The 25,814-nt window shown below is 45.5% G+C and overlaps 1 protein-coding gene across 1 annotated transcript in view; it reads right to left on the bottom strand.

Moving 5' to 3' along the window:
- PEPD (peptidase D) overlaps positions 1-25,304 on the bottom strand; it is a 272,915-nt gene extending 247,611 nt beyond the window's left edge. Inside the window, exons 1-3 of the mRNA XM_066582676.1 lie at positions 25,221-25,304; positions 13,637-13,820; positions 12,383-12,510 (exon numbers count right to left, since the gene is read on the bottom strand). Coding sequence (XP_066438773.1) covers positions 12,383-12,510; positions 13,637-13,820; positions 25,221-25,237 — 329 coding nt within the window. The 5' untranslated portion in view covers positions 25,238-25,304. The remainder of the gene's footprint in view (positions 1-12,382; positions 12,511-13,636; positions 13,821-25,220) is intronic.
- Between the last annotated feature and the right edge of the window lie 510 nt (positions 25,305-25,814).

Genomic DNA, 25,814 nt, shown 5'->3' on the forward strand with positions numbered 1-25,814 from the left:
GTACCTTGTCCTCCATTGTATTATCTTGTAAAATTTCATATCTGCAAATATTGATATTTTACTGTGCAGCCCCTCTATCAGGTCATGGATAAATATATTGAGCAGAATGGGGCCTAGTACTGAACCCTGTGGCACCCTGCTAGCAACAGTGGCCCAATCAGAGTACGAACCATTTATTATCACCCTCTGCTTCCTTTCTCTGAGCCAGTTCTTTACCCAGATACACACATTTTCACCCAGACCGAGCTGCCTCATTTTATATATCAGCCTATTATGCAGAACGATGTCAAATGCGTTCGAGAAATACAGATACAGGAGATCAATAGACTCTCTCAGGTCCAGCCTAGAACTTACTTCAACTTGCTGAGCAAGTTGGCTTGACATGATCGACCCCTCATGACCCCGTGCTGATATGGAGTTATACTGTTGTTTTCCTAGATGTATTCCAGGATGGTGTCTCTCAGGAAGCCTAGAACATTTTTTCAATTATTTAAGTGAGACTTACTGGCCTGTAGTCACCAGTCCCTTCTTGACCCCTTTTCATATATTGGGACCACATTGGTAATGCGCCAATCCAGTGGTACAAACCTGGCCCCAAATATTAGAAATAGCGGCCTATCTATCACGTTGTGCATACGTGCTGATCTCTGTATTATAGTCTATAGAAATTGCAGAAACTAACAAGAGCACTAGCTTGGCTGTTCCATAACTGCCATAGACTATACTGGCCTGTTCTCCCATCATGAATATCAATCATCGGAATACTCCCTTAACCCCTTGAGTGGCAGGTTTCCTACCACCGTGTCGTGCCCACCAGGGCAGGTTTTTTAAAATGGTCTAATCATTGAATTTCAACTAGTTTTGCAGTTGCGTCTCAAGAGCCATAACTTTTTCATTTTTCCATTGACATGGCCATATAAGGGCTTGTTTTTTGCGGGGCAAGTTGTGATTTTTTAAACAGGGGGGAGGGAAAAAAGAAATGGGGAAAAAAGAAAAAAAGGGGCCATGTCATTAAGGGGTTAAATAATGTATTAACTTCCTTCTCTGGGTCATTACGACGCACACGGATACCACATGTGTGATTGTATTTTTGATTTTTTACAAAGTAAAGGGAGAAAAGTGTTTTTTTTAATTTTTTTTATAATTTTTTTCCTTTTTTTTTTTAAATTTTTTTAAATTTTTTTTTTTTTTTTGTCCCTTTAGGGGACTTCCACAGGGACCCATCAGGACCCCTGATCACATTCCGGGGGTCCGATGGTGACAGCCCTTTACATGCTGCAGTGACAGCCCTTTACATGCTGCAGTCACATAGACTGCAGCATGTAAAGGGTTAACACAGCAGAGATCGGAGGGTTTCTCTGATCTCTGCTGTAAGAGCTGGTACCTAGGTGTCCTCTGACAGCTAACAACCAGCTCTCCCTGCCACAGAGACCATCGGCTTGCTTCTGACAAGCCGATGGTCTCTATGGCAACCTGTAAACAAAGCAGGACATTGCCGACATGTCGGCAATATCTTCTGCTGGTTTTTAAAAGCCCTTGCACTGCTCTGTGTGGGTCTGTGCAGGCAGAGCACACTGTCACAGCTTGTGGCATTGTGCTCTGCAGCTCCCATAGTGATACATAGCCCGGAAATCTTCCGGGCAGTATCGCTATGAGCAGTGGAGCTCGTCCCGGAACTTTTCCGGGCGTGCCACTCAAGGGGTTAAAAGAATTGTATATATTTATCTTGTTTTAGGAGATAACTACAGGAAGCATGAGTGGGGACCAAGCAACATGTTTTCTGTTATGTATTAAATTAAGGGCTCTATGCACTTTTCTATACAGTTTCAGGATAGATAGTAATATAGAGATATAACTGCACATATTCTCCTTTTGATAAAGGGGTTTTCTGCTGTTGCGGTTTTCTATTTACATCGGCTGCAGCGGTGATGTAGGTTATTTTTCCCACATGACTGCTGCAGCCAATGAGAGGCTGGCAGGGGTGTCATCAGCTTCTACAATGGAAGCCCACATGACACATTTATGGGACGCCCCCAGGCTTGCTGGATAGGTTATATCACCTGTCAGATGCTGTTGTACCGGATCGCCGAAACAACGGTCCATCGCCTTGGTGTGCATGTTACTTTTATATAGTTTCGGACACGGGTGTAAAATCTCTTTAATTACTAGAACTCTCAACCTTAGAGGGGCATCTCAGGAGACATTGATGTCATCACCTATTTTGAATGGTGGATCTTATGTTATGTATTTATACGTAGGTGCGACCTACCATTGCCTGTGATTATAATGAGGACTATTGAAAGGTTTTCACTACATGACAGGATCTGACAGTCTATTATTTGGCTTAGTGATCAGTGTGAATACTGCAGAATTTGGGGATTTAAAGAAAATATATATAGATTGTGACATTGGAAATCAAAAAAAAAAAAAGAAAAAAAAAGAAAAATCACCAAAATATCTTCAAAAAATATCTTTGACATAAAAACTTGGATTTATATAATAAGTAATTTTCTGATCACCAGTTCTCTCTAATATAAGCATTGGATTGTGCTCTGATTGGATGAAATTTCCCAATGAGAAATATTAGATTCAGCACAATTAAACACAGTTATTGAGTCGTTGAGTGGAAGTTTTTGAGATTTTTGGTAACTTGGGATTGGGCTAAAAAAAATTCTATAAACTTAGATGAGAAGTTAAATTAACATTTTCACCTGTAATTCAGTTGTTCCAGGAACAAGAACCAACAATGTCATATTAGCAGGCAGCATGTGCAGTCTGAGGCATTCATACACACCTACTGAGTCAGGACCTTTTGATAAAACGTATGTTACCTTGTTTATTTAGTGGGAAGGACTCGCCTTCATCATTCGCCTCATCTCTACATATTTGGTTTCAGATTTAATTAATTACATAGAGCTAATACAGTTGTTTGCAGTGTTTAAGCTTCTGTTTTTTTCGCACAGTCTACTTAAAGTTTCTATAAACTTTTCAGCTCCTCTGTGTCTTCATGTCTTTCTTTTCTCCATTTGTATGTTAATGATAATACAAGTCTCTTTAGAGAATTGGGCACCAGTCCCTCTAAACAGAACGACTGAAAACAGCCTCCAATATGGCAGCATAGTACAAACAGTTAGCCATACAGCAGGAAATTAAAGTTAACCCTTCATCAACTATAAGCAGAAGAAACTAAGGGCTGTCTTCGCTCAGTGAATGGTGGCTGAGAGGGCCATAGGTCATTCTGGCCGCCAGCCTCCATTCACAGTAAACAGGCAGTCATTTAAGGATGAATGACTGCCTGTTTACATAGGCCGATAGTGGTTCAGTTTTTATCCAGAGGTCAGCAAAAGCATAGAACTGTGAGACAGTAAAAGATCAGAACGATGAAGTTCAAGAATATCAGATCGTAAGTAGGCCGGCCCAAGATAAAACAGATTCGGGTACTCAATGTGAGAGACTTGATAATTAGTTAGCAGGCTGGCTAGCAATGTAGAAAGGATAAAGGCTCCATGTTTATAGTGACAGAGTACTAGAGTCGAGCATGGACCGAGTTAACTAAAGTTATATATCTTGGCAAGAATTAGCAATATCAGAACAGCCAACAGCCAGAACGCATTTGCAAGGTGACTTATTTTGGCCTAGTCCCAGACAATTGTTATATTCTGAAACGCTTAAGTAGTTCGTGCCCTCCCGAGAAGGGAAAACATACTTTGCATTCATGTTGAGTAAAGTTTGTTATCATAAAAAAAATCTTTTTAAAAAAGTGCTGCCCCCACTTCCGTGCTGCCCCCACTTCCGTTCTGTAACCACTGTGCTATAGTATCACCCACCTATAACAGAATGACCATCAAAGTAAGAAACAAGCAATTTTTGGTGCTTCTTGCTATTCATAGCAAGGCACAATGAAGTGATATGTCTCCCTTTAACTTGTGCTGACAGTACTTTGATGTATTAAAACAACTCTGTGCTATTGTCAGTGTTTCAGGGAAGGGTTATCTACTTCCAGATTATATAAAAAAAAGGATTCTCTCTGACAATTTCCTTATGAAGTTTAAACTTGGGTCACCCTTGAATAAAGGATGATTTCAGACCACCATATAGCTAAAAGCTTCCATGATCTGTCTGGTTGGAACACATTTCAGCTTGAGATCGTGCTGTGGTCCATATGAGTTTGCCAGTATCAAGAATACTTGTCATTAAAAGTCAGATACCGCTCCTTGCCATTTAGTATCATTGGATGTAGCTTTGGTTACATGGCGATAAAACTTGTGATCACAACTTTACTTGTTCCCTTATGGAAGTAAAATGGCTGCAGCTCCTTCACATTGGCTGATTGGCCACTATGCCGTGGCATTAGACCACCGCCTATTTAATATCGACTATAAAAGGGCAGAAAAGGCAGACCCCTTTCTCAAGCAGTGAACATGTAAGCCCAAATTAATGGCTTATATAATAATGATGACCTTCACTGATGGAAATGGCCGGAGAAGAAGAATGTCAAAAGACCGTAAGTGGCATGTGTTCGGGACAAGTACACGCAGACCTCCATGTTTACTCGCGCTTCTGGTCTTTGGACCACAGTGGTAGGGCTTTGGTGACAGCTTCACATCCAGCCGGGTGAGCGTGGGCTCTGCCCAGGCCTATGTACCTCCCTGACAGGAAAGGATCCTCATTCGCATGGTTGTTCACGGAGGATAGTCCTTGAGGACTGTCTGCCTTTTCTATTCTCTGTCCCCTATATTAGCTGACTCCAGGGTGGCCGTGACTGGAGCTTTCCTTTGTGAATGTCCATGCCAGGTGGGCATCATCCTTAACCTATTGAGGTGTATGATCAAGACTTACAGACCGATAGGTGTTGTGGTGCGCCCAGTCTTAGCCTGTGTATAGAGCAGCATGCTGTCAGTGGCCAGTGCCTGAGTGTGATGTATTATTACTTTTTAGGGCCCCAGAGTGGGCAGTAGTACTATAAGGGTGGTACTCATCCCTGCTTACCTCAAGCCAAGTACTGTGGTTATTGGCGGTAGTTGTATTCTTAGTTGTTTACTTCCCTCCCAATAGGGACAGTGAGTGGCCAAGGAACGTGGGTCGGGTGCGTCTTTATCAGGACGGGACATCCGCTATAAGCAGGTATGGTCTCTTATTCTGAGTCATATAGGGAAAGTTCCCCTGTCCATCTTTTATTCCACATGTTACCTGTGGTAGTTTCTGTTCTTTGTTCCACTGTGTAAACATAGCCCAGGAACTGTTTGGAAGATCGGTTTCGGTACATCTTGGTCTCACGTGACCGGTTCATTAAGTGTAGTGGCAGGATGGGGAGTGTGCACAGAAATGAGTAGTGGCTGGAAAAAGTCATCATGAAGATCTGGGCCTAACAAGTACCTGCAGGTCTGAACATAAGGACTTAGGATGTATTCACACAGGCGAGAACAATATCCCTCAGAAAAACTCAGATGAGTGTTGATCCAGGGATTATTTTGACTGCTATCACAGAGTCGGGAAAGACAATGGGGTAAATTGGCTTCTACCTCATTGGTTGTTTTTGCCTTCCTCTGGATCAACATGGGGAGTGGAAACGGGCTGAACTGGATGGACATTGTCGTTTTCCAGCCTAGCATACTATATTACTATGTAATAACTCACTCTGAAACCTGCGATTTTTTAGCAAGTGCAATGCGTGCTTCGGGAAAAAATGCATTGCATCGCCGTGCATGCAATTTTTACATGCATGAAAAATAAAGAAGTACATTTTTTTTTTAATTGCATTTTGTTCCAATAGTTAAAATAGAGAAATATGCATCGCACTCGCATGCAAATCACACAGTATGCAAGTGCAATGCGTTTTTTTAAAAGGCCTCATACAAAGAAAACGGGCAATTCTTTGCGATGAATCAGGCTTAAATAGGACATGCCGCCATTTTTTTTTTTTTTAAATCTCGGACTATCCCCAAGAGAAAAAAAAAGTTTAAAAAAAAAAAAGTTCTGTCTTCCATTAGTATGAGTCAGGCGAAAAACAACGCACACCCCTCTAATGCCCCAGGCGGAGGTGCCAAGAACTGTCTGGACCAATACCGAAAACCAGCGAGTTCTGCCTAAACTTCCTGGGGTATTTGCAGATCTTGCAAGCAATGTGAATAGCTGTCTTGTGGATTGGGGATACGGCAGAAGCTATCAGGCAAGATGTCGCTGCATTTCTGCTCAAGACATATTTCCTGGAAGGAATGATGTAAAAGTGTAAATATTGTCTGAAAGCCGTACATAATGATGACCCAGGGGGCCGGCGCATTTCTAGAGTTGCATCTGCTAGAAAAAAAGATTGCAAAAAGCCAGCAGCGTAGATGTAGGATGCAGTTTGGGACAAGGTGACTGAGCAGCCAATTAGAGCCAAGTCAATTAGCGCCAATCAAGTGCTGGATTCCCAGAATGCTCAGAGTTTTGTCAAGTAAGCAGATGGACTGCTCCGCGTCTCTCACCTCTTGTTTAGATTTGATGGCAGCGAGAAGACGAAACAGCAGGAACAGCACACAAGTTATGGCTGAATAATACATATCGGCCGTCAAGTGACTCTGCGGCGGGACGGGGTAAGAAAACAAGCCAAGTAAGAAGGACAAAGTGTGACCTAGAAACAGCGACACCGCTCTGCCTGATCATTAACCGGCTCAGGGAATGTACTGAACACGTTTGGGGACATATTGTCTGTCAGGCCTAACGATGCCGCACACACTTTATACTCATCCTCTCCTAGGAGGGAATTTCTCTGGTGCTCACTGCTGACCCCTGTTGGCCAATGCATTTTATATAACCTGGCAAGAGGAGTGGAGGAGGGGAAGCGACAACTGCAAGTTACTGTGTCACCAAACAAAAGCTGTCATTTCTAAAGCAAACTGGAATGGTAATATGAAAAATAATCAGAAAAACCTTTATTTCATCATGAATGCAATAAAGTACTTTCAGCCATGAATAATAATAAAACGGTCATAATAGTAATGTCCACTAGGTGAGAGAATCTCTATAATACTGCCTGCTATGTACAAAAATATATAACTACTATAATACTGCCCCCTATGTACAGTAGTTATATTCTTGTACATAGGGGGCAGCATTATAGTAGTTATATTCTTGTACATAGGGGGCAGTATTATAGTAGTTATATTCTTGTACATAGGGGGCAGCATTATAGTAGTTATATTCTTGCACATAGGGGGCAGTATTATAGTAGTAATATTCTTGTACATAGGGGGCAGTATTATAGTAGTAATATTCTTGTACATAGGATCAGTATTATAGTAGTTATATTCTTGTACATAGGGGGGCAGTATTATAGTAGTTATATTCTTGTACATAGGGAGGCAGTATTATAGTAGTTATATTCTTGTACATAGGATCAGTATTATAGTAGTTATATTCATGTACATAGAGGGCAGTATTATAGTAGTTATATTCTTGTACATAGAGGGCAGTATTATAGTAGTTATATTCATGTACATAGAGGGCAGTATTATAGTAGTTATATTCTTGTACATAGGAGGCAGTATTATAGTAGTTATATTCTTGTACATAGGGGGCAGTATTATAGTAGTTATATTCTTGTACATAGGGGACAGTACTATAGCAGTTATATTCTTGTACATAGAAGGCAGTATTATAGTCGTTATATTATTGTACATAGGGGGCAGTATTATAGTAGTTATATTCATGTACATAGAGGGCAGTATTATAGTAGGTATATTCATGTACATAGAGGGCAGTATTATAGTAGTTATATTCTTGTACATAGGGGGCAGTATTATAGTAGTTATATTCTTGTATATAGGAGGCAGTATTATAGTAGTTATATTCTTGTACATAGGGGGCAGTATTATAGTAGTTATATTCTTGTACATAGGGACCAGTATTATAGTAGTTATATTCTTGTACATAGGAGGCAGTATTATAGTAGTTATATTCATGTACATAGAGGGCAGTATTATAGTAGTTATATTCTTGTACATAGGGGGCAGTATTATAGTAGTTATATTCTTGTACATAGGGGGCAGTATTATAGTAGTTATATTCTTGTACATAGGGGGCAGCATTATAGTAGTTATATTCTTGCACATAGGGGGCAGTATTATAGTAGTAATATTCTTGTACATAGGATCAGTATTGTAGTAGTTATATTCTTGTACATAGGAGCAGTATTATAGTAGTTATATTCTTGTACATAGGAGCAGTATTATAGTAGTTATATTCTTGTACATAGGGGGCAGTATTATAGTAGTTATATTCTTGTACATAGGGGGCAGTATTATAGTAGTTATATTCTTGTACATAGGAGCAGTATTATAGTAGTTATATTCTTGTACATAGGGGGCAGTATTATAGTAGTTATATTCTTGTACATAGGAGCAGTATTATAGTAGTTATATTCTTGTACATAGGGGGCAGTATTATAGTAGTTATATTCTTGTACATAGGGGGCAGTATTATAGTAGTTATATTCATGTACATAGAGGGCAGTATTATAGTAGTTATATTCTTGTACATAGGGGGCAGTATTATAGTAGTTATATTCTTGTACATAGGGGGCAGTATTATAGTAGTTATATTCTTGTACGTAGGGGGCAGTATTATAGCAGTTATATTCTTGTACATAGGGGCCAGTATTATAGTAGTTATATTCTTGTACATAGGGGCCAGTATTATAGTAGTCATATTCTTGTACATAGGGGGCAGTATTATAGTAGTTATATTCTTGCACATAGGGACCAGTATTATAGTAGTTATATTCTTGTACATAGGAGGCAGTATTATAGTAGTTATATTCATGTACATAGAGGGCAGTATTATAGTAGTTATATTCTTGTACATAGGGGGGCAGTATTATAGTAGTTATATTCTTGTACATAGGAGGCAGTATTATAGTAGTTATATTCTTGTACACAGGAGGCACTATTATAGTAGTTATATTCTTGTACATAGTGGAAGTATTATAGTAGTTATATTCTTGTACATAGGGGGCGGTATTATAAAAGTTATATTCTTGTACATAGGGGGCAGTATTATAATAGTTATATCCCTTGTACATAGGAGCAGTATTATAGTAGTTATATTCTTGTACATAGGGGGGAGTATTATAGTAGTTATATTCTTGTACATAGGGGGCAGTATTATAGTAGTTATATTCTTGTACATAGGGGGCAGTATTATAGTAGTTATATTCTTGTACATAGGGGGGAGTATTATAGTAGTTATATTCTTGTACATAGGGGGGAGTATTATAGTAGTTATATTCTTGTACATAGGGAGCAGTATTATAGTAGTTATATCTCTTGTACATAGAGGGCAGTATTATAGTAGTTATATTCTTGTACATAGGGGGCAGTATTATAGTAGTTATATTCTTGTACATAGGGGGCAATATTATAGTAGTTATATTGTTGTACACAGGGGGCGGTATTATAATAGTTATATTCTTGTACATAGGGGGGAGTATTATTGTAGTTATATTCTTGTACATAGGGGGCAGTATTATTGTAGTTATATCTCTTGTACATAGAGAGCAGTATTATAGTAGGTATATTCTTGTACATAGGGAGCAGTATTATTGTAGTTATATCTCTTGTACATAGAGAGCAGTATTATTGTAGTTATATCTCTTGTACATAGAGAGCAGTATTATAGTAGGTATATTCTTGTACATAGGGAGCAGTATTATTGTAGTTATATCTCTTGTACATAGAGAGCTGTATTATAACTACTATACTGCAGTTGAAAATGCTGGTAAAATTGTGGTAAAATTCCGCGATCAAAATAGCTCTGTTTTACTGCTGCCGTGTGCGAGAGCGGCCTGAAAATGATACTTTTTAAAAAAAACATTACAAGTCTGAAAGTATCAGTGGTGAATAATTTCCAATTATCACTTCTAACTCCGCTACCATCACCTTTCAGCAGAGATTAAACGCAAGGACAGTTCCGTGTTACTCTGGTTACAGCGAGGCCCGCCACCTCACCCGCGTAATGCCAGAAAATTAACATTTTTAACATGAAGCATATTAAAGGCTTATAAATGTGGGTTGACAGCTCCACTTATCAAATGCATAAATCACATTCTTCTCCCCATTAGAGATTACATGTAAATACTCATTAATGAGATCATTCACATGTCTTCATGTAAAGCACAGGATGTATTTCCAATCACGCACTTAAAGATAATGATATTAAGAGTCGCTGAACCGATCCGCCGAAGCATCTGTTGCACAATATGCTGCGCTTTCTGAATATCTCCAATCAATGCATTGACTCATTTTGACATTTAAAATTAATGAGAAGTAAATGGTAGCACAATTTTAATTAGAGAAATTGAGGAAAACACGACCAAGTTAGGACTTAATTTCATTCCTGGGAATTAGCCCCTTCTGTCCTCACCTGCCGGACGCCGGCTCAAAAATGAATAATGCATTAGTGACAGTAATAAGTAGCGGTGCGAAAGAAATCGGTGGCACACGGAACCTTGTGGAATATGGCCGTTCCTCTAACTCCAGCGAGTGCCACAGACTAAGAAAGTTGTCCAAATTAGAAAACCTGCAGCGGCTCTCTTCCAAAACCTGCGAACCGTCTATCTGCTACCAGTAACTCGGCTCCTTTAATGGTCCTGAGCTACAATATATAGGCAGGGGTGGCGCTGTTCCTGGAAGAAAGCAGCCATGTTTTTTTCTTTAGTCCTATACGAAAACTTGAACCCTTTAACAACCCATGATCAAAATGTATGTCAGGGGCAGCTATCTGTTCCCCCACCATGATGCACATTTTAGTCATGGTAATCAGTGGCAGCAACTGGGCTTCTAAGGTGTTTGATAAAAGGAATCCCATTGCACTATTACCTATAGGCACTGATGGGTTATAATGGCTTAACAAAGAGTCCCAAGCCCTACATTGGTGTCTTCCTACTTGACCATGCCGTAGGCATGGCTTAACAGGTGGCCTATAATACTGTCAATGCACTGGAATATTCTGTATTTCAAAGCATTATGTAAGCAATCAAAGGATCACTGCCGATTCAAGTACACTGTTTGGAAAAAAGAAAACTGTAGCATCACGATCCTCCCGGTCTGGCAGCGGAGGTCACGTGACTGCTGCCTGCCAATCAGAGGCTGCTATTCCAAAACCCATTCTTCCTGACATCAACACATACATCCTTGGTGAAGTGGGGTTCTGATTGGCAGGTAGCAGTTACCCGACTTCCGCCTTTAATACAGATCGGGGGGGTATTACAAGGCTACAGGACAGGATCGCAGTGGCCGAGGACAGGTAAGTGGCAATCGGAGGCTAAAGCATCACTGCTGGTACTTCTGGCATCAGCGCTCACATTCTGGGCACTACGATGCTGGGAGTTCAGAAAGGTGATACCGCAAAATTGGCTACAGCAGTCACATGATATCTGGCGACATCAACTTCAATAATAAACCCCGGGAGATCGGCAAGGCTGCAGCGGCAGAGGACGGGTAAGTACAGCTAATTCTGTTATTTTAGCACAGTTGGCGGTATAGAGGGAATATTGTTCAGTAACTGGACAACCCCTTTAAGACAAACCTTCGCCTAGATATAGCTACTGCTGGTCAGCTGGCCTCCTCCCAGTTTGCATCGAGAGATGTGCAGCATTTTCTTATTTCTTGGGTGACCCTTTTACATGGTCCGACGACTGGGCAAAGAGTCATGCTCCATAATCAGGCCGTGTAAAAGGCCCTTAAAGGGATTCTGTCACCTGGTTCATGAAGTTTGACTTGGAACTAAGCTACGAGTCACGAAGGCCTTTGACCGCCCACAGCATGGGGAGTGACAGCTTTCTCTCTATACACAAAAGGGGAGAAAGCTGTCAGCCAGCATGATGCAGGCGGGGAGAAGCTGGCATGGCCCGCCTCCGTGACTTGGAGCTCAGAGTCCAACTTCAAAAACCTGGGGACAGAATCCTTTTAACTCAGACTGCATTGGGTCCAAGTAAAATTGCCAATGAATCGAGGACAGAGAAGAGGCAAGAAAGCTTGGAATGGCAATCTTTTCACTATTCCCTACAGCTTTAGTAAGGATACATTTGGAAAGTATAGATTTAGGTGAAAACCCCCTTTAAGGACAGATAATGAGCCGGTTTTGGACAAGTCATCACATTCGGCATAGATTTTGCATTTGAGATTTCCGTGCTCTACAAGTATCTAGCCGCTGATAACGCAGTCAGCGCTGTGGTGCGGCGCCGGCGACAGCTCTGTCCCTGTAGGGGTTATAAACTCCCCTGATTAGCTATAAAACTAAAACATATTGCTATAGACCGCTCCCTGCATCTGTTCTGCACCAGCACATCCCTGTTCATAAAAGCCATAGAACAGACTTGGCGACAGAGGAGAATATTTCTTACTTCCCCATCCACACGGCGTAGCTCTCCGGGAGTTTCGGCACAAAAAGAATAGATTTTCCTGTATTGACATCAATGGCTCCGTAGCAGCCCGACTCGGTCACTCCAAATGCCCAGTGGAAGAATGACTCCTGAGGGTTCAATTGAGAAAAATCAATACCGATATGAGCATATATAGGGTCTATTACGTTTAATGGGGTCTGCCTGTCTGCAGCATTATACTTCCAGGCAAAAAAAACAAAACACATTTGGACTATAAGAAAATCAATCACCATTATCGGACTGTAAACACAACTGTGACAGCAGCCACGTCTCCGTCACAAACAGAAGTCATGATGCAAATGTGATCAGCGCCTTGAGGCGGGCACATATCTTAGATAACCAACAACCTAAGCCCCCCAACCCCATGTACACTTAAGGGAAGGTCAGGACCGCCCCAAACACATAATATGGTCGGCCAGTCTCATGGATGGTCAATTAATGGGTATGGCCACCAAACAAAGGCACCACTGGTGTGGATCTGCAGCCGAGTTCAAACCTTCAATGGAAAGGATGAAATCTGCTGCAGATTTTGGTTCAGATATGCACAAATCATCAGGCTAGGTCATCAATAGTTGATCGGCCGGGGTCAGCCGCTCAGGACCTGACCGATCAGCTGAGTGGGCGCATGCTGTCAGCGCTGCAAATACACAGAGGTCGGAGTGGAAGCCTTTGTGCTGACCTCCGTATAGTGGCCGACGCTTGTAACTGCATTGAAATCAATGAGAGTCGTACCTGCAGTTACAAGCGCCGGCCACTACACATAGGTCGTCGCAGAGGCTTCCGCTCCGACCTCTGTGTATTTGTGGCACCGACAGCATGCGCCTGCTCAGCTGATTGGTCGAGGTCTCGAGCGACGGACTCCAGACGATCAACTATTGATGACCTATCCCGATGATAGGTCATCAGTAGTATGTCCCTGTAAAACCCCTTTAAGGAGCGTTTTCCCCTAAAATGATACAAGATTTCTAGTAAATCCGAGTTGTCCCTTTTAGTGAACCTGACAGAATCCTTATTCAACTATTTCCAAGCTTCAGCTGGGGAACGGAGATTACAAACAATATGGTCCTCCTTACAGCTGATATAGGGACCGTCATGAATGGTAAATTGGGCGGTAATACAAGGTTTAGGACAGACGATTAGCTTAAGAAGTACTGCGAGACTACCCTGTGTGAACGGGACTTTTACAAGTACTGTGTAAGGCGGCTGACCGCTCACCTGCCGGAACAGGACGCCGGTGTCGGTGCAGTATCTGTTGGTCTCCTCCCCGCCTTGCAGGAGCACGAAGGCGTCTTTGGGGACATCCCGGTTGCCCCTCAGTCTGTCGCAGAGACGTTTCCTGTTCAGCGCGAACAACGCAGCTGGTACTTTCAGCGTTTCATTCCCCAGCCAATACGATGGTCTAAACGAGGAAGACAAAGTCATGCGGTGAATATTCCAGGTTAATTAATGAAAATAAGGGAGCAGATCAGTAATTACAGAGAATATGATGCACTCATTATGGCCGGGGGTCCGTCGCTGCTGGCTATAATACAGTCAGGGGGTCTCCACATAGAAGTGCTGTCCATACTGGAAAATGCCATCTTTATTTTCCTGGACCACTATGAGAAAAACGCAGTATTTCCTCGCCCCCCCCCCCCCCCCCCCCTGTACACACGAGAGGGTGGCTGCATGGTAGCATCAGGTTTGTCAGTTTTTATAAATAAGCACTCAAAGTAATAATTGTCGCCGACCAAAAACGGTAAAAATTGGTGCGAGATCCTTTTTAGGGTCTGTTCACACGTAGCAGAATTGGCGCAGATTGTGATGCAGATTCACGGCAACTTCACACCTTTGGTACGAATTTTGGTGCGGATCACAGTTAAATCTGCAGCACAAAAGTTGCTGCAGATTCGCACTAATTTCTGTACGTGTGAACGGACCCTAAATATGAGGGATTTGCATTACAAGCTATTTCCTATTAGGATATGCTTTGAGTCTCTGCCCCTGACAGAGGTGCGGAGGACGACGTCAAATTTGTGAAGGCCCTTTACCATTGCAAGAGAAATTGGAACGAGCAGCGATCGGCGGGGAAATAGCGATCGCACATTGTACGTTTGGCGTGTTTTTACACAGGGCAATAATTGGGTAGTTTCTAACGATTATTCGCATGACAATCCGTACCGTGTGAAAGGGTCTTAAAGCTGCGGGGAATCACAAATATACCCAATGGGGGGGAACGCTACGGCCCGACAGGAAAACAAAAAAAAGACACACAATTAATAGGCTAATAAGATTTTAACTGAAAAGTAAAATAATTGCCATGTGAGTGGATTAATACCCTGTTTCCCTGAAAATAAGACATAGCATGATTTTCCAGAATTTTTGAGGATGCAAAATGATTTTTCAGGCTTTTTTGGGGATGCTTGAAATATAAGCCCTACTCCAAACTTAAGCCCTGCTAACAGTTAATTTAAAAAATCTATTTAAATAGTGTCCAGGCAGCTATACATGTAAAAAAGTTAAACCTTTTTGAACAAAAATTAATATAAGACACTGTCTTATTTTCAGGGAAACACGGTACATGTCACCAGTTATTATAACGAGCTCCAATGTACAGAGGAGAGGGGTAATTGGTCTCCGGATGGCAACAGAATCATGCAGGGAAGGCGCAGTCCCAAAAATGAGCCGTGTTACAAAACTGGCTTTGTCTACTACATAATGGCTTATTCACAGGGCCGCTGCCGTGTTCAGTGCGAGAATTTGGCCGCCGGAAAAAATGTAAAATCGGACGGCGTCTGTCTATTGTCCGATTTTCTCTGAGATCCATACACATGGCAGGCTTTACTCTTGCCCATGAAAACAGCCAAGAAAAGGACAGGAGAGGTCCGTGTGGCCGTATGAAAAGCCTAATACACAGACAGCACGAGGACTGAAAATAGGGTCATGTGACCACTTTCACACGACCGAGAAAATGGCGTGAGATTTGTGCATTGTGAGACGCACAAATCTCGCACGAATACGAACCCCATTCTATTGAACAGGGTCATACACACGAGCGATTTTTTTTCCCGCATCGCATCATGGTGCGGAAAAATAAATAAATATTGCAGCATTTCGTATCTTTAGGCGTTCCCGCGCATTACATCCGCCATTGTTTTTAACAGGGACAGCGAAGCATCCCAAGGCGTGTGAGGAGAGCGCACGGGCAGTGCGATGCGAGGTTTCCAATTGAAAACAATATGAAAGACACTCCGCAATCCTCCTTTTGGTCGCGGCGGAGGAACGCTACCTCCCCGAAGTGATGCGAGGCGCTTCTACAGGAAAATCGCACGAGCGCAATATTGAGCTTCACAGCCTGACATCTTACTCATCCGTATGAAATTAGCCATAGTGTGTGATTCAATGAACGTTAACGTCCGCGGGTTTATTCACATGTGCGAGGGGAAAAAAACGAAAAAATCCTTGGACGTTCCCTTGGAACGCCTCACGCAATTGTTTTCAATGGGATGGTTAAAAGCAATCACGTGCCTCTCGCATGCCGTGCGATGTGCATGCCAGTGCAATGCAGCGTTTCCCATTGAAGTCAATGGGAAACAATTATGACCCTAACACGCGAGGAGCGCAATTTCACAGAAGCGATGCGATTTTAAATCAAAAATGCTTTGCATCATCGTGAAAAACGCACATTGGCAAGCACGACATCAGCCGCGATTCTGCACCCAATATCACGCTCGCCCTTGGGAATAAGCCCCAACACTTGAGATCCACCACTAACTGCCAGGCTGCACCTAGGCTACAACTTTAAACACCACAAAGCCCGTGTGCAGCCCGACAATCAGCAGTAAATCACGAGCGTTACCCTTATGCTGGTTTCACACGGGCGAGACAAGTGCACCATTTTCTGGCGATGCGATGCGATTAGTCCTAGTATCTTTCTCGCAAGAAAATCGGAATAGGCAGCTATGTTTTTACGTAAAAAGCAGCGCCGAAGCTCAAAAATTGCGGGAACAAGACGCAATTTTGACACAATTTTCTTGCGACGATATTGCAATCGCCTGCGTGAAACCAGCCTTTAAAAAAATTTACCTGTTCTATTTCAGTTTCTCTCCTCCAAAAACAGAGCATAGAGACGTAAACCCCGAACTGACCCTAACACCGATGTGAAAGCAGCCTTACCGATTTAGAGCTTGTTCACATTAACGTAACCACCAATCAGAATCTGCCAGCCTGGTGAAAAACGCTGTGTGAACGCTACCTTAATGACAATTCTGGCCAGCGGAACCTAAAAGTTCACACTAATGGTATAAACCGGTTCCATAGGGCTCGGTGGATACGTTCCGTGGATACGCCAGGACTATAGTATCTGCTATATGTATACTGAACACTGTGCACCCTGAGCCTGATGTTGTGACAGACAGTCATCCAATTCTTCCATTTCTCCCCCCTCCACACCAATTAGAGGTTTGCAGGGGGCTATGGGAGACATCGCCTCGATGACCAACTACCTCCATGTTTATAAGTGTCTACCGTATTATATAGCATAGACGCTGCAGCACCAAGACTACCGGACGAGCAACGGAAGCGGAATCAGGGTCAGGGGTGTTGTACTAGTTTATGTGTCGTAACCCTTTAAGATTATAAGGGAAGACGTGGAAATCAATAAGTCGTCTCCAGCAGAACGCAACTAGATGCGGCCTAATAATGGAGGGAGCGATTACACCCATGTTCCTCAGTTTCCTTGAAAAATGGCAGATAAAATGATGCCGCATGCTGCAGTATGTGGTCTTGTGAAATGATGAACCCCAATATAATCTATGGGGTCCCTCAAGAGCCGTTAAAATGCACCACAGGAGCAAAGCAATGGAGGTCTCTTCCGCCAGCCGCCACCAATCCCTGTGAACAGGCAGTCGAGCCCTTCTGAGCGCGCGCTCGACATCGGGTGCGCATGTGGAGAAGACAACGGAAGGTCCTGGAAGGACCATATCACCGTGAAACATCTTGAAGGATAGGGGTGAGTATTTTCACCTCCCCTCATGAAACTTTTTTTTTACTTTTCCATGATCGCTATTATTCATTGGATAGCGGCGATCACGGGCCCAAGGACTGGTGACCGCAATCCCCGGTGACATCTCCTGCTTGCCGGCTACCTTCAGTGGCCGGGAGCCAGGAGATTTCAAATGCTCCGTGACGATCCGATCTTCTGCGCACGCATCGCCATTTTCCTTTGGCACGCATGCGCAGAAGACGTCCGAAAGTCCTTTTGCCCCAGGGCTCGGTCCTCGGCCCCCTTCTTTTTTCTATCTACACAGCCCCTATTGGACAAACCATCAGGAGATTTGGCCTCAAATACCACCTCTACGCTGACGACACCCAGCTATACACCTCTGCCCGTGACATCTCTGCACCTTTCCTCCAAAACATCACCGACTGTCCGCTGTCTCTAACACCATGTCCTCTCTCTACCTAAAACTAAACCTCTCTAAAACTGACCTGCTGGTATTTCCACCCTCCACTAACCGACCTCATCCTGACATCTCCATCTCAGTGTGTGGCGCCACCATAACTCCTAGACAACATGCCCGCTGCCTTGGAGTCATATTTGATTCTGACTTCTCTTTTACCCCCTACATCCAATCTCTGGCCCGAACATGTCAGCTGCACCTCAAGAACATCGCAAGAATCCGCTCTTTTCTCACTGTGGAGACGTTAAAAACGCTTACTATTGCCCTCATCCACTCCCGTCTCGATTATTGCAACTCGTTGCTGATCGGCCTCCCCTGCACCAGACTCTACCCTCTCCAATCCATCCTGAATGCGGCAGCCAGGCTCATCTTCCTGTCCAGCCGCTACTCGGATACCTCTGCCCTGTGCCGGTCACTGCACTGGCTGCCTGTTAAATGCAGAATCAATTTAAACTCGCCACCTTCATCCACAGTGCAGCGCTCCCCTATATCGCCTCCCTCATCTCAATCCATCAACCAGCCCGGGCTCTCCGCTCTGCTAACAAAACCAGACTGAGCGCCCCTTTAATTCGAACTTCTCATTCCCGCCTCCAAGACTTCTCCAGAGCAGCACCGGTCCTCTGGAACGCACTACCAAAGGCTACCCGGGCAATCCAGGACTCGCAGAACTTCAGGCGTGCTCTAAAAACGCACCTCTTCAGGGAGGCATACCACATTCCCTAAACAAACCCCTCTGTACTCCGACAGATAACATGCTCCCAGACCTACTGACTGCAATCCCTGCTAGCCATCATAAACCGCTCCTGCTGTCATAACAATTCTGCCGTCACACGGCTGAATGTCTGTATATAGCATCCCTCACTCCTCACCCCGCCATACCGTGCACATCTCCAGCCCCTTTACCTTCTGTATCCCCCCATTACTTGTAGTATGTAAGCTCGTTGAAGCAGGACCCTCACCCCTATTGTTTCCATCAACTGATTACTATGTAACCGTGGTTCTGTAATGTTTGTATTGTCTTTCTGTATCCCCTGTCTATGTAAGCGCTGCGGAACATGTTGGCGCTATACAAATAAAGTTTATTATTATTATTATTTTCAGACCAGATCGTCGTGGGACATTGCGGAGGACAGGGGTGAGTAGTTTCAGCGCTCCTCATAAATGCGATCCGTGAGGGGAGCTGAAACTAACTTTTTTAAAACTTTTTATTTACTTTAATGTGATCAGCACTGATTATCGCATGACCGGGGGGTGGGGGGGGTGGGGGGAGAGGGGGGGGTGCTCCTCGTGACAGCTCCAGGTTGTCGGCTACCTCCGTCAGCATGGAGCCGTCACGTCCTCAGCCCACATGGCTTTAATCCTCAGGGGGGAGCATGTTTTAACATCCCTAAGGATTAAAGCCCACTTAGCTAGGATGTAAAAAGGAAATGGGGCCGTCGCTAAGGGGTTAAAAAACCAAGGACTTTATGATGCCCAACGGTAAATCACACATCATGGTGGACTCAGCTGAACGTAGTTAACTTCTAGATTTGTTTTGCGGACCGCAGTGGGGAGCGAATGTCAATCTATGCAGCTATTCACGTCCGTTTTTTAAAAACACAGCGGGATATATATTTAGTGTATTTGCCGCCATATTACTCTGTTTGGCCACTGCGGACCAGTATTTGCCCTGAAGAATTAAACTATACGAAGGCAAACATTGCTGACACCCGGCTGTGATGTCATCTGAAATACGTCCGGCGCACATCGCGTTTCCATGCGCTTCTCTGAGGCCGGCGTGTAAGACAGTTTATAAATATTGCATCACTACGCGTAGATGGAGGATACGGCTACATTCACACAGGTAATATCACGCCTATCAGCATGTGTTTTACACGCAGACACGGGGCAGATCCACAACGGTAAGGCCTGCGTGACGCCTGCAGCGTTTTACGCACACGGCCGTATGAGCCCGGGCCGAAGCCCAGTAGTTTCCGAGGTATAACCTAGGCTCTGGTGACCTTTGTGCCATCCTGTATCTCTTGACCCCAGGGGACTGAAAACACTGATTTTTATATACATTCTAGTAATAAAAAAAATCTGCAAACTTTTGGTGGCGTGTGACCCCCGGGGCGATCCGTGACCCCCGGGGCGATCCGTGACCCCCGGGGCGATCCGTGACCCCCGGGGCGATCCGTGACCCCCGGGGCGATCCGTGACCCCTGGGGCGATCCGTGACCCCCGGGGCGATTCGTGACCCCCGAATGTTGGGCAGAACATTACAGGAAAAGCATGAACAACGGGGGACGTTTACTCGTGTGATGGCAGTGGTGCCAGATGTATGCTAATTTTATTGGCAGCCGCTCCCTCAGACCCACTTACCTGCTCCGGTCGGGAAGCGGAGAAGCGGAATCACCGCGGCCGAGCGGCTCCGTCTCAGGACGGAACAGAAGAGCAGCGAACTGACCGCATTCACCATCATGGCGTCCGGTCAGTTTCCGCTTGGCGGAAGAAAGAGCACAGCAGTATTCTCAGCCGGAGGTTCTAATGAGAAGCCCCCAAAATCTGTCCCAAGTGCCGGGCCTAATGAGGGGGAGCATGGCTTCTATCCAGAGCTAGGTCATACGCCTGGGCGTTACACAGCAATGGGCCACAAACATGAGCCGAACACCCACTCTTATGAACGCTGACCAAAACAAAATCTGTGTTTCCCATAGCAACCAATCACAGCACAGCTTTCATGTTACCTCAGCAGTATAACAAATAGCAACCAATCACAGCACAGCTTTCATGTTACCTCTGCGGTATTACATATAGCAACCAATCACAGCGCAGCTTTCATGTTACCTCAGTGGTATAATATATAACAACCAATCACAGCACAGCTTTCATGTTACCTCAGCAGTATAACAAATAGCAACCAATCACAGCGCAGCTTTCATGTTACCTCAGAAGTGTAAGAAATAACGACCAATCACAGCGCAGCTTTCATGTTACCTCAGCAGTATAATATATAACAACCAATCACAGCGCAGCTTTCATGTTACCTCAGCATTATAATATATAACAACCAATCACAGCGCAGCTTTCATGTTACCTCAGCATTATAATATATAACAACCAATCACAGCGCAGCTTTCATGTTACCTCAGCATTATAATATATAACAACCAATCACAGCTTTCATTTTACCTCAGAAGTATAATATATAACAACCAATCACAGCGCAGCTTTCATGTTACCTCAGCATTATAATATATAACAACCAATCACAGCGCAGCTTTCATGTTACCTCAGCATTATAATATATAACAACCAATCACAGCGCAGCTTTCATTTTACCTCAGCAGTATAATATATAACAACCAATCATAGCGCAGCTTTCATGTTTCTTCAGCAGTATAATATATAACAACCAATCACAGCACAGCTTTCATTTTACCTCAGAAGTATAATACATAACAACCAATCACATCGCAGCTTTCATTTTACCTCAGCAGTGTAAGAAATAGCAACCAATCACAGAACAGCTTTCATGTTACCTCAGCAGTGTAAGAAACGAATGCTGCGCTGTGATTGGTTGCTATCGGCAACAAAAATTACAGGGCAAGTCGGTAAGTTTTCGATTTTTAATTCGGCCAGTATGTGTCGCCCGGTGCTGACGACCGCTCCTTCCAATCAGACCGAGCTGCGGATGTGCGACAAGCAGACAGATTCTGCGTTTTATATAGAATTGTGCCTCTAAGAATTAAAATAATAGGAAAAAAAAGCTAAGAAATCAGATAAAACGCCTGGCGGTCGCAGGATGTGATTAGAAGCGGGAGAATTACTACTGCAGCCGTAGAAAACCTCCCGCGTGTTTACGGCCGAGCGCGGCGTCTTCCTGCTCGCGCAGCACAATCCGGGCCATAAAGCGCCACTTTGACATTTTCTACGTTTATTGATTTCCACAAAGCAATTCAATTAGTTACTTATTGAAAAAACATTCCCAGCGCTTCTCCCGCCGCCGCCGCGCCGAACCCGAGCGAGAAGAGACAGCAGCGAGCCAGACAATACTGTGAGCGGGGAGCCGACGCCAACGAGCGAGGAAAGCGCATGAAGAGCAATTCCCTAATAGAGAGTGCAGTAATATCACAGGGGGGGAGGAGACGACGAGCGATCCACCAGATGTCCGGCGGAGGCGCTACACTTCGGGGTCCCCGCGCCCACTGGTCAGGCGGTCACACATGCGCCGTCTGTCTCAACGTCAGCGGAGCGCGCCCTAACATTCGCAATCACCTGTTTTCACAAAGACCATCGCATTACGGGGTCTCGCACGAGCGGATAGTAATTGTGGATTCCGCAAGCGATTGCGAGGAGCAATCAACTACATTGGTTACACAGTTCCGCTCACATTAGCGGGGCGGAATTGCGCAATCTTACCTCGGAAGATAAAACGCGGCGTGTTCTATTTTACCCCATAATCCGAGTCCATTGCGCTCTATAGTCCCGTACGCAATTGCATCACTATGTGACGGCGCAGGAAATGCAAACAAAAAAAGCAGTACTGCGCATGACCGCCGGTCATACGCATACATTACGAGGTCGCAACTGGATTCCGCATACCGCCATGCGAGCCCGGCGTTACGGGGAAAATTGCGGGTTTACAAGCGTGGATTTGGCCCGAGAGGCTCAGACTGATAATCGCGTTCCTCGCGCCGTAACCACGCGCACCTCGAGCACGCCGTGCATTGGTCAGCATACAGTAACCCGTCTGCGTTCAGTCCCATCCGCACGGACGCTGCACATTGCTGGTCGATTCTCGTCCGTAAAAACAGTAGAGAATAGAAAAAGCGCCAATTCTATTCCACGCGGTTCATTCGTTCACGTGAAAACTCGTGCATGTATATAAAACGGGCTATGATAAGACCCTGCGCTGTCCGTGGAATACGCGGCACGAAGATATGACCATCTGAATTGGTGCTAAACAGGAAGAGGTGCAGCCAATCAGTTGTAGCTGTAGGGGGGTGAACAATCAGGGATCAAACGCCCGCCATACTGCAGATAAAAGGAAACCGCGCTGACCGGCTCACCCGTTAGCCAATTATCTGCCCTTGTAAAAGCACCCGAGGAACAGCAGGCAGGGCATGCTGGGATTTGTAGTTCACACAAAGTGAATAGCAGTATACTTTGGCTGGGTGTCCAAAGTTATGTCGTTTATACGGCAGTTTTTGCGCCGCACGACCGCGAACGGCGCAGCACTACAGCACGTGGTTCGCCACAACAAGTACAGGTGAGACACAAAGAAAACGTGGTTTCGGAGCAAGAAGAGGTGAAGCACAACGCCCGCCACGTGCAGCCCCGCCGGAGAGCTGCAGACTGCAACAGGCGACAGGACTGTAATCTGCAGCTCGTCAGGGAAATACGAAGAATTGTAGTTCATTAGCAGCAAGAAATGCGCGGTCTTCATCCCGGATGGGCTTGTTATTTTCCAGAACCAGCGCCAAGTCTGTCCATGAGCCTCGCATGGCGTCTACCTCACAGCCGGGCGCGGAGCAGAGGGGACACAAGGACAGGCGCGGCGCTGAGTCTGGAGAAGCCCCTGTACGGCGTCGCAGCAGGCGGTGGTGAAGATGAGAGTGTTGTGGTCCAACAGAAGCCGACAGGGCATGCTGGGAGTTGTAGTCTCACAGTAGTTTGATCAGAAGCTGCCGCGGGTTCTGCTTTCCCAGGATGATGTCGTCCGGTCATTTCCTCTTAATACAAGATTACACAACGCATTAGTGGTGAACCTGCAGTGAACAGGAAGCAGCAGATGTACTGGGGGGGCCCTGAAATAACTAAGAGGGGTTAGCGTGTGTACCGATGGGCCCTGCAATAACTAAGAGGTGACAGCTTGTGTACCGGGGTCCCCAGTAATAACTAAGAGGGTGCAGCGTGTGTACCGGGGTCCCCAGTAATAACTAAGAGGGGGCAGCGTGTGTACCGCAGGACCCCTGCAATAACTAAGAGGGTGCAGCGTGTGTACCGCAGGACCCCTGCAATAACTAAGAGGTGACAGCTTGTGTACCGGGGTCCCCAGTAATAACTAAGAGGGTGCAGAATGTGTACCGCAGGACCCCTGCAATAACTAAGAGGGGGCAGCAGGTGTACCGGGGTCCCCTGTAATAACTAAGAGGGGGCAGCGTGTGTACCGGGGTCCCCTGTAATAACTAAGAGGGGGCAGCATGTGTACCGGGGTCCCCTGTAATAACTAAGAGGGGGCAGCATGTGTACCGCAGGACCCCTGCAATAACTAAGAGGGGGCAGCAGGTGTACCGGGGTCCCCTGTAATAACTAAGAGGGGGCAGCATGTGTACCGGGGTCCACTGTAATAACTAAGAGGGGGCAGCAGGTGTACCGGGGTCCCCTGTAATAACTAAGAGGGGGCAGCGTGTGTACCGGGGTCCACTGTAATAACTAAGAGGGGGCAGCAGGTGTACCGGGGTCCCCTGTAATAACTAAGCGGGGTCAGCAGGTGTATCGGGGTCCCCTGTAATAACTAAGCGGGGGCAGCAGGTGTACCGGGGTCCCCTGTAATAACTAAGCGGGGGCAGCAGGTGTACCGGGGTCCCCTGTAATAACTAAGCGGGGGCAGCAGGTGTACCGGGGTCCCCTGTAATAACTAAGCGGGGGCAGCAGGTGTACCGGGGTCCCCTGTAATAACTAAGCGGGGGCAGCAGGTGTACCGGGGTCCCCTGTAATAACTAAGAGGGGGCAGCAGGTGTACCGGGGTCCCCTGTAATAACTAAGCGGGGGCAGCGGGTGTGCTGGGAGTCCCCTCCTATTCATCCTATACGGAGGACGGTATAACAGGACGCGCTGCAGTAACTGGTGATAATCCCTCCTCATCATCACTTCCCACTAAAGCCTCCATTCTTCCCCCGCCATCAACTACATCAGTAACTTCGCTCTACCACGGTTTACTGGCAGTCGTACGTGGCGCGGTCAGGAGGCGGCGGGGTACAGAGCGTTCTTCCCATCGTGCAGCTTCTGGGGGCGCTGTGACCACAATACCGTCGGACTACAAGAACCAGCAGGTGTGTAAGAGGTTCCTATGTCAGCACTGCCCAGTCGTGTGCCGCTGCTTCTGCAGGAAATGATGGCTTCTAAACTGGTGAGGGACTACAAGTCCCAGCAGAAAGCAGCAGTGTACAAAAGTCCCAGCAGAAAGCAGCAGTGTACAACACGCAGCACTGCAAGTCTTAGTGGTTGTGGAACTACAAGTCCCAGCAGGCCGGTAGGATGGTTTGCTGGCCGTACAGCTCGTCATTCTGCTGGGACCTGTAGTGCCGCACGTAACAGACTAAGACCCGTCCAGTAAGAGCCGCACATTACTGTCCCCTTCGCCGCACACTCACCCCTCCGCTGCTGACATGATGCTGTCCGGACTTTGTATGTCACGTGAGCTGCCGGCTGTCACATGACCTCACCAGCTGACTGCACGGGGGGAAGGGGCGGGGTCATGACGACCAAGCTTCGCTCCTCCCGTCTCCTAGCAACTGTCCCTGATCACGTGAGCAGCGGGAGAGGATGCGCATCAGTTGTCAGACAGAATACAGACATATTCACACTCCTGAATGCCCCTTTATTAGCCCCCCGGCCCCCTCATGACTGCAGCTCCCGGAGCGCTGAATAAAATCAGGGTGCCAAGGATGCCAAGGATGCCAGGGTGCCAACCGCAGGCGGTTTTCTCATGTCAGTCTGGTCTCACACAACTGAGCTTGGATTACGGAATCCACAATCGTTCCCCATATGGATGATCAGCAGCATTCCGCACACATTCAAACAAATAGAACATGAGCCGGCAGAGATCGCGATTTCCGCTTGCGAAAAAAAATTGCATGTTCTGCTTTTGCGCGGATTGACTTTGCAGAAAGGTCGCGAATTCGGCGTCATCGCCTAGCGACAGTGCGGGGAAGTAAACTGTGAAAAAAAATTCCGTACTGCGCATG

This window comes from Eleutherodactylus coqui, chromosome 11, assembly GCF_035609145.1.
Source record: "Eleutherodactylus coqui strain aEleCoq1 chromosome 11, aEleCoq1.hap1, whole genome shotgun sequence".
Taxonomy (NCBI): domain Eukaryota; kingdom Metazoa; phylum Chordata; class Amphibia; order Anura; family Eleutherodactylidae; genus Eleutherodactylus; species Eleutherodactylus coqui.